The sequence below is a fragment of the Ceraceosorus guamensis genome (genome assembly GCF_003144195.1).
Source record: "Ceraceosorus guamensis strain MCA 4658 unplaced genomic scaffold IE81scaffold_34, whole genome shotgun sequence".
Taxonomy (NCBI): Eukaryota; Fungi; Basidiomycota; class Exobasidiomycetes; order Ceraceosorales; family Ceraceosoraceae; genus Ceraceosorus; species Ceraceosorus guamensis.
Window position 1 is genome coordinate 80008 of NW_020290029.1, and position 10878 is coordinate 90885.

General features: G+C 54.6%; 3 protein-coding genes and 1 non-coding gene across 4 annotated transcripts; 2 read left to right on the forward strand and 2 right to left on the reverse strand.

Annotated features, from left to right (window-relative positions):
* Positions 1-277: 277 nt before the first annotated feature.
* Positions 278-3402, reverse strand: IE81DRAFT_323862 (hypothetical protein). Its single transcript, XM_025514073.1, has 4 exons — positions 2515-3402; positions 1534-2294; positions 950-1462; positions 278-885 (listed from the first exon to the last, which is right to left on the reverse strand). The coding sequence occupies exons 1-4, from the start codon at positions 2954-2956 to the stop codon at positions 451-453; spliced, it is 2151 nt and encodes a 716-aa protein (XP_025369201.1). The 5' UTR covers positions 2957-3402; the 3' UTR covers positions 278-450.
* A 1232-nt stretch (positions 3403-4634) lies between these two features.
* On the forward strand, positions 4635-7089 carry IE81DRAFT_323864 (hypothetical protein). Its single transcript, XM_025514074.1, has 5 exons — positions 4635-5254; positions 5459-6083; positions 6151-6527; positions 6614-6743; positions 6832-7089. Exons 1-5 carry the CDS (start codon positions 5041-5043, stop codon positions 6842-6844), a joined length of 1359 nt encoding a protein of 452 aa, XP_025369202.1. The 5' UTR covers positions 4635-5040; the 3' UTR covers positions 6845-7089.
* An 842-nt stretch (positions 7090-7931) lies between these two features.
* On the forward strand, positions 7932-8037 carry IE81DRAFT_t18. Its single transcript has one exon. It is a non-coding gene; the product is annotated as a tRNA-Gly (tRNA).
* A 301-nt stretch (positions 8038-8338) lies between these two features.
* Positions 8339-9781, reverse strand: IE81DRAFT_145996 (hypothetical protein). The gene is made up of 4 exons (XM_025510398.1): positions 9742-9781; positions 9251-9580; positions 8796-9159; positions 8339-8683 (listed from the first exon to the last, which is right to left on the reverse strand). The coding sequence occupies exons 2-4, from the start codon at positions 9469-9471 to the stop codon at positions 8564-8566; spliced, it is 705 nt and encodes a 234-aa protein (XP_025369203.1). The 5' UTR covers positions 9472-9580; positions 9742-9781; the 3' UTR covers positions 8339-8563.
* Positions 9782-10878: the final 1097 nt, after the last annotated feature.

Genomic DNA, 10878 nt, shown 5'->3' on the forward strand with positions numbered 1-10878 from the left:
GCAGGAAAGCGCGAGCGCGACACGTCGATGCACAGGAGACACGTGGCCGCGGTAGCTCAGCGCTGCAGGTAGATCGGCGGTCCGCCGCGCGTACGTGAGAGAGATCGTCCGAGGCAAATCGTTCGCCCGCAACGCTGGGGACGACCCTTCATAGCTTCATGATTATACTGTGAGGTTGCGAAGATGGCTAGTTGATCCAACCGTGTGGCATGCTTGCCGATTGCAATCTGACACAAGCACGACAATGAGGTGCACAACCATGAATGTCTCATTCAAGTGCGGCAAATATCAATTGCAGTAATGGGACGCGTGGCAAAGATAAGAGGTAATTTGAAGAAAGTCCACGTACCAGCTCCTCTATTGTACAAGACGAAAATTTGGATCGGTCTCGAGAGTGACGCACAAAGCGTCACTACACGAGAGGAGCCCCGTATCGATGATCGGCAAAATTTAGTGGTCCTTGCTGGACAAGGCTCTGAGCAGGTCGAGAGTGCTATCATCGCCGACGGTCGTGTCTCCAGCATCCTGCGCCACCCCACTCAGAGAAGCTACTTTCTCTCGTTCTTCGCGGTCCCGCAAGGCGGCTGCTGCCCTTGCAGCCACCCTGGACCTGTCCCTCACTCCCCTGAGTAGATTCTCTACATCTGTACGACTCTGCGCATTTGAGGTGGAAGCAGTGGACGCGGCGGCTGGATCTCTTTGGCCGCTTGGCCAGATGCCCGCTCCAGCACTCGAGGTACCGCTCGAACCAGCACCGCCGTGTGAGGAGAGCATCGAGCGCGAAGCGAGTTCCTGAGCTGCACGTGCAGAAATAGTCGTCACGTATCTCTCGGAGATCTCCGAGAGCTGCGTGTAAGGGTGCGTGCGGGTACGCAGCCGATCGACCTGAGAAGCGCGGACGAGTCAGCGATTGCACAGAGAGTGATCCGATGCGACAAGATTGGCTTACATTATATTCTACATCGGCCCACCGCGCGTCAAGGTCGCTGCCTCCCAGCTCGGACTTGATGTCCTTGGAGGAGCGCCCAGCTTCGATCGCAGCTGCTTCCTTGGCCGCCCGCCTGATCTCGCGGTCTACTTTCTCGCCGCCACTTTTAGGCGCCCAGTGTGCCTCAGCGCCTAGGACGGATCGCGCATCCGAATAGATCTTGCGCATCTCTTCATCGAGGTCTTGGTCAGGGTCCCACCTAAAGTCTCCTTCTTTTGGATCCAAATCTATCTCCTCGACTGTCTTTCTCTCGAGCTTTCCGCTTCCGCTTGAAGACTTCCCACTGCTCGACAATTTGCCTGCTCGTGCCTCAAGCGCAGCCGTTTGTGCTTCAAATGCTTCCAATTCCGCGATCTCGGTATGCCAAGCTTTCAGCTCATGCTTCGTAGACTCGATCGTTGCAGCGAGTTCCTTCTCTAAATCTGCATTGGTGACGTTGCGAGGGTGCGGCGCTTTACCAGGCGGAGCTTTCGACTGATGGGGTAGCGTGGGCAGGTACTCCATAAGCTAGTGGTTTCAAACGCTCAGCGTCTGACCTTGCTCACCTTGTCCTCCCAGGTCAAGTCGATCTTTGCAGAGTCGATGTCCACCAGAGTACGTTGTAATGCGCCTTCAACAGCGCCTCTTGCCCTACCCAATTCGGACCTTTCTTTCGAGCCCAATTCCTTGACATGGGCGAATTTTCCGTTTGTCAGCGCTAATGGAGGAGGTGCCGGTGTCTTATCCTTCCCTTTGCCCTTTGGTGCAGCGGTCCCATTCGCGCTGTTTCCGAATGATTTGGCGTCTGCTATTGCTTTGGCCGTTTTCGAATCCAAGTGACCCTTCAGAGCGTCGTCGATGCCGCGATGGAGCACCCATGCTGAGAGATGCCGCATGCGCACCAGCGGAGGCAAAGTATTGGAGCAATGTCTGAATAGATCAGAGTCCGGGATCGAAGCGTGCGGATAGGCAATCGTGCCATCCCGCAATGAGGAAACTCGTCTCTGTGATTTGAGACCCATCGAATCTCTTCGCCCTCTCGCTTGAGGCGCTGCAGCGCTCGAGCCGCCTGAGTCTGTTCTTTGCGAAATGGTCGAGGAGGAAGGCAACCCCATCCCAAAACCAAGACCAGCACGAAATTGCTGATTGCGTCGATTGATTGGTGTCTCGCCTACCTCGTCTGATGGAAGTGGCTCCTGCCGCGTCTTAGAAGTGTAGGCGGAGGCTCGCGACCCACTAGCTTTCCTCGAGGACTTGGCTACTGGTGCAGCGTCCGCCGCGTCTGCCCGAGTGAAGATAAAGTCCTCGTCTCCTTCCTCGCCATGCGCTGTATAAATGTGTCGAGCAAGTCAGTGCGAGCTCGCAGTATTCACGCAATGCCTTGTGGTGGCACTTTCAGGCTCCTGCGCTTGTGGCATGCAGGACAGATAGCTGTCTGTCGACCTCTCCTGACTCCATATCGCGGTAGGCCGCTTTTACTTAGAACTCGCCCTCTAACCCTCGTCCGACCCCAACAACGTCCAGCTAGAAGCACAGAAATCACTCACTTTTGCGAGGCGCTCTCGTTCGACCATTGTCGCGCGTGGCGGCACTCCGTTTGGCGGATGCGGCAGTGCTGGGGGGTGGCATGTCCTCCTGCGCTTTTCGCTTGGCATTGGCAGGTGCAGTCCGAACCATGGGGTCCCTTACTGGCACTGCACTCGAGCCCGTCCTAGCTCCTCGCGCGACCTTACCCTTCACATTTGTGATCGCAGCATTGGCGCTCCCACGAGCAGCACTGTGACCTCCGCTAGACTTGCGCACTCGCTCGTGCTGAAAGGTCACATCGTTCGTCACGTCTCCTCTAGTAGTCACTTCCTCCTCTGAATCTGCCATAATATCATCAAAGTCTCGCGGCGCTGAGCGAGTGCCTCTAGCATCTCCACCATTCTTGAGGCTTCTTGAGCTGTTGAAGCCCCCGGTCGAATCCGAACTTGGTCCTGAGACCATCGTCGTGCTGGACAAGCGTGTTGATCGACGTGACATCGCAGGAGCCCCGGACAAAAGGGCACGTACTGATTGCTAGACTCTCTTCGCACGTCAATGCGTGGTGCTGCGCCGCTGGAGACGAGTCTGCGCTGCGCGGCAATCGTGCAAGGCGAAACTTTCTGATCTGTCGGTGACCGATTCCAAGGACGCTCAGGAGCGCCGATTTCTGCGATAGCAAGATCCTAGTCCTGAGTCGAATCGATCGAAAGCTGATCGGCAAAACACACGTGCGAGGCGTGGACTGGAGACGTGATAGCTGTGTTGTCGGGCTCGACGGGCGCTATGATCGAGACGAGGCAGCTTGCAGCCGTAGCCTGCTCGGACCAGAGGGCGGTGCAAAGATATGCTGGAGAAGAAGGGGCAAGTGCGCAAAACCAGGCGAGCAGAATGAGCGGGTGAGATGGTGGGTGCTGGGCGTGCCTGACCAGCAGAAGACGCGCGCGCGCATAGAGTTGATTTCATTCGACGCGTCGCGCGAAGGTCGAGCAAGGGAGGCGCGGACGCGGGTGCAGCATGCATGTCCACAGCGAGTCGCCCTCGAATCTGTACTCGGAAGAGCTTGCAATCAGCTTGAACTGATTCGTGTCGCTTGAGGTAGCAACTCAAAGCGCTACCAGAAATTGTTATGATACAGGATCCTTGGGCGAGCTTGGTAGATAGCACCTGCCTGTCCGCTATCTACACTAGTGGCACAGGTAAAGTCTGATCACGTGACAGTGGCTCACGCTGGAGGGGCTCACGTGACTTTTGACTCTTGACTCATCAATCAATCTTTAACTCGTGACTGTCCATTTCAGATCAATTGAAATTAAGAAGAAGGATTAAAGCAACAAGTGGATTTGCAGTTCGAATACCATTCAAGATTCATTGGTGGCAGATATCATGGTGATAGCACCTTCTAAGCGAGCGTAGGAAACTCGTTGCTAATCATCGCGCGATTCACCAAGGATGCGCTTCTCGCGACTCTTCTGACTCACAAGAAGCCCACGTAAGAACTTGAAGATTTGGTGACTTGAGCCGCAAGTCTGCGAGTTCAGGGCGCGGCGCGCTTAGCGTAGCTGCATGCCTTCTCGATTGATGACTGGGACGTCGACGTTGGGCACAATCTTGAATGAGGAATTCACGATGCTGGATCGATGGACGGCCGGACGGCCCGCGCGACCGCCTCGAGCGCAGCGCGTGATGCAACCCGCCTAAGCCATGCTGCTGCATGTTGTCCCACGCCTTGCATAGGCAGGGCAACAATCTGAATCACGCGTGTTGTTGCCGCAGAGCCCTCATACTTGCTGTCGATTCTAAGTCTGCTGGAGGCGGCAGCGTCAGCAGGCATGCAAAGAAAGCGAGAGCCGGGATGAGCGATGCTGGTGGTGTAGCTCGATATCGGCTACTGACTTATGATTTAAAAATTGTATAGATCTATATACTCTCTGACTTTTGCGTCTGTGCGTCTCAGAAAGTCACGAGTCGTCTTGGGTCTTGAGTCAAAGTCGTGAGTAGAGAGCTCATGACGCGCGCCTTTGCAGCGCCGGTAGTGCGGCGACAAAGCATCCTGCTGCCCGTGCGTGTGTGTGTACCGGTCGGTATATAATATGTATGGGCGGCATCATCGCAGGCAAATCTTGAAATATTTGCGCTGTTAGCTCGCGTACGTGGATATATAGGGTGGGCGCTTACTTGGGATGCAGGGTGAGTGAGTGCTTGCATGCATATATGCTCTTGCACTGGTTGCAATCACAATTCAGAGCCGAATCACGAAGGGTAATTTGGCACACCACACCCTCCTGAAGCACGGCTTTGCGCAAGCGAGGTTGTGTCAAGCAGTCATCACCACCTCCTAACCCTTCCGCCGCAGACCGCTAATTCCTCGACCTGCGTCTCTGTGTCGACTGAAAGGCCTGCTGCTTTTAGCCTCCGAATCCACTTTGACCCCCTTTGGCAGAAGCCGACCCATCCGCCTCACCCTCTTGCAGATCAGTCCAGCGAAGCGCAATACTCACCATCCCAGCTCTCGCCGTCCGTTCACCTTCCTCTTCGAGGTCGTGAATATGTCATACAGCGCTGCAGACATGTATTCGTCGGGTGGCGGCGGAGGGGCCAGCAGATCAAGCATGAGGCAATCGCAATATGGCCAGCCAACTACGGCTGCATCAGGATATGCTAGGCCGCAATCGGGCGCCATGGGAAGGGCTCACCAGGCGAATAGTACCAATGCACAAGGCTGGGCGCAGCAGGACGATTCAGACGGTGATGACAGCGACGGTGAGTTGGGATCGAGATCTATGATTGTTCAATGCGGCGAGTCCTCCATTCAGAAAGGGGGCGCAACACCTCCGCCACGTCCTGTCCACCCCATCTGTCATTGCTCTGTGCAACATACAACCCTTTGCCCACACAGATGGCATCTTCAGGCCGCACTATGCAGGCATGGTTGCTCATTGCTCACACCGCCTCCCCTTCGCAAAGATGACTGGAATGTGTACGACGATTTTAACAATGCGGGCCCGCCCACCAAAGCGGCTCCTTCAATGCTGCAGCGATCGAACAGTGATTTCGATAATTATGGAGGAGCGACGCAGCCGTACAGGGACATCGAGGCCGCGCCTGGCGCTCCCGACTTGCCGCCAGTTGATATCGCAGGTGCCCGCGGGGCGGGTGGCAACAGGCAATCACGCGTTCAGTCAACGCTTCTCGATCCCAGCGCTTTCGGATTTGATCCACGCGTTTCGGATCCTAAGCGCATGTCCGTCATGGCCGACAACCCCATGCCTAGTCGTCCATCGGGTTACGATGCCTACGGACCGCTCTACGAGTCGGAAGACACTGGCTCAAGAGCCAAGATGCCAAGCACCCCTGGAGACAAGGCGGGCTCGGAGGGCATCGAGCTCATCACCGTGCCCGCTCTCGGCGCCGAATATACTGATGAGGAACGTCGTCAAATGCGCACCAGAGCCAAGAGAAAGAGCAAAGCGAATGCGAAGAAGAGAAAGGTGCAGGATGAGGCGGGCAAGTGGGCGAGGGGTGAGAAGAAGTACTTCGGATGGCTTGGCCCTCGAGCTGCGGTGTTCCTAGGCTTCGCATTTCTGGTGGTGTGAGTGTAGCTTCATGAAAGTGCATAGCGCACACAAAGCTGATCTTGGTGTGTTGTCCTCCTCCAGACTCGGCGTCACGCTCTATTTCGTGATACCAAGGGTGCCAACCTTCGGTCTGCGCACCTTGGAGCCAGTCACGGCGGTGCCAGATGCTGGAGGCATGTCCACCGGTGGACCGCCTGCCAACTTCAGCATGACAATGAACCTCAATCTGCAGGCCAACAATCGCGGAGGCTGGGTGACTAGTCAAGCTAGCGATTTGGAAGTGATTGTGACCGATCTGATGACTCACAAGAAAGTAGGAGAGGGCAAGATGGCCAGTCTCGGCTTCAAAGGCAGAGACAAGACGCAATTCGCTTTCCCGGTACAATTTTCTTACAGCAGTCTGAACGCTACTGGCGACGCGACGTACCACAATTGGCAGGATGCCTGTGGGCCAAAGTGTGAGTTTTGGCATTGCCAGCCAGCGCTGCAGTCACAGACAAAGTTTCTGATTCAAGACCATATGTGCGCCTCGGCATGACTCAAGATGGTGGAGCGAAACGCCCCACGCTTAATATTGCCCTCACTCTTACGATGAACATCGCTGGCTTGATTGGTCGTAAGGGATCCAGTACGCAGCTCAATTCGGTCGTCTGTCCCTTCGAGCTGACCAATACGTGAGTGTTGGCCAAGCAGGGTATGGCGTATATAGCGCGCTCAAGCATCTTCTGACAGGCACTCTTTAACTTTCTTTGATTCCAACAGTCAAATTCATTGAGACTTATACTGCTGACTCGATCGCGCCCAGTATCTGCGTGCCTTTCTGCTAGGGATCTCGCGATCTTTTGTTCAGCCCGGCCCGTCTCGTCTCGCCTCGTTCTCCAGCTCACTGCCAAGCAAGCTTGTACAACCCAAGGTTCCCCTTAAGTCGATCCTTTCTCGCATGCTGTCTCTTACAGTTGGATCAGTCCTCTATGACTTTCCCGCTCTCACCAATGAACAATTGCTTTCACGATCGAAGCGACAAATGAATGACAATCTGCGTGTGACTTAGCGAAGGTCAGGTGCCCAATGCTGCTCACCGCGTCTGTAGAGGGCGAATCTCAGCGTATTGCCGGCACATCGCATCACACCTGGCTCGAGGGCAGCGTGAGCTCATACCTTCCTTCGCGCCACATCCAGCGGGCGCTACTTTCCTGGACTTAAATTTGGTTCGCGTGGAAGCTCTCTCTCTCTCTCTACGGAGAAAAGAGGAGCCACTGAGCAGACATCACTCTACACATGCTTTCGTAGTCGCAGTCATGTTGCGCAAGACGCCGGGCTGCACAGTGTACTTGCATGAGGGCGAGCTTCATCCAACTTCGCCGAAGCGCCCCGATCGTGTTACGGTTACGAGTGCGGCCATCTAGCAAAGCAGCCATCTCACTACGTGCAGTCAATTACTCCCTCAGACTGAGCAAGACAGCTGATTGGACAGCACTAAGACGGACTTGGCTTTGCGCACCAGATCGTCCATCGAGTGTCCGATCTAGATGACAGTGCCTCCTCCTGCGATGCTCCGAGGTGCGTCGAGCGCTCTGCGCTGCGGCAACTGCCATACATTCCCGATTTGCCTTTTTTGGTGCGTCACCGATCACCACGCAGTAGACCATTTCTACCAGCCTGACTCGCAGGATTTTCAACTCGTGACTATCCACTCACCACTCAAAACTGCGACAATCACGACTCGAGTCTGACGCAGTGTCATCCATCTTCGATCAATACGCGATATAACGAATGTGAGCGGGACATCAATGACTATCGATTTTCATCCATACACGATTCTGGTTCATGTTGGGACAAACACGCATATAGAATCACGTGAAGCATCTATGGGTTAGTGGTATACTGCTCGCTTGCCATTTCATGCATTGAATACCAGTGCGCGGATTCGACTTGCGGGCGACACGGGTTCGATTCCCGTTGGATGCAAGCATTGCCAGCCCAATTGCTCTTCCCTTGCAAGGGTCAGCACACTCGGGCTTTTTTCTTCTTGCTTTTCGATTGACATTTGTTTCTCTCTCTCTCTATGTACGCATGTATACTTTTGCACCTCATCGATCTCTTGAACTCGCTTGATGAGGGACCGTTGCCTCACGCAAGCCTGGCAGTTGCTGCATGAGCAACGCAGCACAGATGTGTGTAGCGCCACTGGCGAGTTGAGCCCTTCCCGAGCGTCGGCCCAGGCAAACAACAATCACGAGTCAGACAACGAAGGCCACCTTTTGAGAGATCGTCCTCTCCAAAGACACAAGGAAGCAAAGGAAGTGCAGAGGAGCCAGATAGAAACGAACGACAAAGATCATGTTCGACTGCTGACCACCAATCGTGGGTATGCTATGACTGGCTGCTCTCATGTGACAGTGAAGGCCAGTGGGCGGATTGGTGCTGTCAGATTGATCGGTAATCTCAGCGAGAAGTTAGGAGTCGATCTGCTCTTGACGCGAAACGGACGGAATCATCGTTGTGTCCTGCTGCTGCCTGCCCGGCGTGCAGGCGTGTTACGTGGGCTTGTGCGGGGCATCCTGTTGCGCGCATGCAAGAAGCGAAGTAAAAGCGTGCAAAATCCCGTAGAAAGCTATGAAAGTGAAAGGGCGCAGAAAGTCAGCTGGTGCGCACCATTTCTGGAAGGCCGTGTTCAGTAGATGGCCAAAGAGCGAATTGCTCGTCGAGTAGGACCCGATACTCACGGCTGTCCAGGCCCAGCTCGGCACGTAGTTGATGCCTGGTAGCGCCGTTGAGCTGACTTCTCCGAAAAGTCGAGGTATGGCTTCCAAAGACCTCTCTGAAGATGTGCGTCCATAAGGCGAAAAGCGCGATCTCCATGGCTTCAATCGCAGCCATTGCGCATCTTGAGCGTGTCTAGCCGACGTCTTCGTAAAAGATGTGCTGTCAGAAGGCGGGCGCAACAGGCGAACCAGCTCCTCCGGGGATGGAAGTCCCCTAAAGGAGGCCATGGCGAGGGGGTGCGAGCGAACATGCAATCGCGGGCCTTCCGAGTCTGGTCTGCCCGCCTCATCTATAGGCGCAGTGACTAGATAGAGCGCAGGAATGCTGCAACGGAACAGCAGGATTCAGCGACTGGTTGGCAAGTCCGTAACAGGGACGATATGAGGGCATCAACGCGCTGTGCCCCTGAACTGACCGCCATATCCACCACCTCCAGCTTAATCTTGTGCAATGGGGATCGTCCAGGTCCGCATAGCCCCACTCCCAGAATCTGTGCATCTCTTCTCTGAGACGCGGTTCTTGCTTCCATAGCGATTTGAACTGACTTTCTTCGGTGAGCCGCAAATTTTCGCGCTCCATCTCCTTTCCAGCATGCCTTGACTCTGTGACACGCGGCGAAGGCACCGACTCTGACATTGTCTCGGTGAGCCAATCATCTATGTTAGCGTTTAAAGACGACCTGGGAAACGAAGCATCTGGCAGCAAAGACAACGAGGTGGGATCTTGGTAGAGGAGAGATACTGTTCTGTTTACTAATGCCAGTAGTGCTTCAGATCGCGGGTCTTTTGAAGCACTGAAGGCGGAACCGTCCGATCGTGAGCGCGCGATCATCATTCGGGCCCTCTCTTGCGAAGACGTGCAAGCACTTCAGAGTCGAGGTTCACCAAAGGTCCACTGAATACTCACACTATAGCGATGACCCATCCCCGGCTTCGGCTTGTAGCATTTTCAAGCCCCAGCTGAGCCTCGATGTTCCCCAAATCCGTCGGGTCGTGTGAAAGCTTCGTCAACTGTGGATGTAAGGGTGGTTTGGGCTTGGGCTTGGTCCAAAGATGTTCTTCAATTATATCTTCCGTCTGGGAGAGAAGGTTGCTTCTCAGTAGCTGTTGGCAGGTGTGACGAGGAAACGATCGAAGCAAAGTCGCGATTCGAACGAGCGACTGTGTCAGTGCAAGTTGACGAAGACGTTCTCGAAGAGAGGTCAAACATTGTAACACCTCACGCGCTCAAATTTCTCGGCGAATGGAGCTTCGACCAGCTTTCCAAGCCCGGTTGTGTGCCTGATTCCAGGCTGTTGCTGCAGTGTCCCAGAAGTTGAGGTGGTTTGTATTGGCGTCCCAGACTCAGGCTCAGCTGCGATGCCTCCTTTTGTGGGTGGTTTCCATCCGGCACCTGGAGGAAAAGTGGGTCAAGCACATTGTCGTCGATAGCATTGTTAACATCGAGTACCTCGGTAGATTGAGCAGCAGAAGTACAATGGTTGCTGCATCATCCTACAGATGCTCGGACAGCGCACATATGCCAGGTGACTGTAAACTCACTGAGATACTGTGCCTTAATGCTGGCTACCAGAGAGAGCAACAGCAAAGCAATCATGGCCACATTCTTGCACATGCCGGACCAACATGGATTGGAGGGTTGTGGAGGAGTTGCGCGCATCTTTGCAAGCTTGCATCCCATGGAAGAGAGCACAATTGCCTTTACCTTTGCGCATCCAGGTAGCCCTTAGTCGAGCACACTTCCTCCCTCTCTCATGAACGGTGAAATATTGCCGCCGAAGGTCTCGGACTGACCTGATCCGTACGCTTACACTTGACTATCGGCTTCCTCTTCACGCGCTCGACATGGTGTAACAAAAGTAGGAGGAAAATGAGCATCCAAGGGCTGATATTCGTGGTTTGACAGAGCGCGGCGTATGTGTGTAGAAGGAATTCCGAGTAATCGCAGATCAGTAAGAAGAGTCATCATCATCAGAGTTCAAGTGCGCGTTGGCTCACGTGATGAGGGCAGCCTAGAAGGCCCTCCACTCACCTCACGATTTTG

Bases quoted from the DNA above. Each gene is read 5' to 3' on its own strand.
- IE81DRAFT_145996 (XM_025510398.1), bottom strand. From the start codon at position 9,471: ATGTCAGAGTCGGTGCCTTCGCCGCGTGTCACAGAGTCAAGGCATGCT. The intron at 9,160-9,250 runs GTCAGTTCAGGG...GTTCCGTTGCAG, and splicing joins TGGAGGTGGTGGATATGGCG to CATTCCTGCGCTCTATCTAG. The intron at 8,684-8,795 runs GTGAGTATCGGG...TCACTTTCATAG, and splicing joins CGAGCTGGGCCTGGACAGCC to CTTTCTACGGGATTTTGCAC.
- IE81DRAFT_323862 (XM_025514073.1), bottom strand. From the start codon at position 2,956: ATGGTCTCAGGACCAAGTTCGGATTCGACCGGGGGCTTCAACAGCTCA. The intron at 2,295-2,514 runs GTGAGTGATTTC...ACATTTATACAG, and splicing joins AACGAGAGCGCCTCGCAAAA to CGCATGGCGAGGAAGGAGAC. The intron at 1,463-1,533 runs GTGAGCAAGGTC...CTACCCCATCAG, and splicing joins ACTTGACCTGGGAGGACAAG to TCGAAAGCTCCGCCTGGTAA.
- IE81DRAFT_323864 (XM_025514074.1), top strand. From the start codon at position 5,041: ATGTCATACAGCGCTGCAGACATGTATTCGTCGGGTGGCGGCGGAGGG. The intron at 5,255-5,458 runs GTGAGTTGGGAT...CCCTTCGCAAAG, and splicing joins AGACGGTGATGACAGCGACG to ATGACTGGAATGTGTACGAC. The intron at 6,084-6,150 runs GTGAGTGTAGCT...GTCCTCCTCCAG, and splicing joins GGCTTCGCATTTCTGGTGGT to ACTCGGCGTCACGCTCTATT.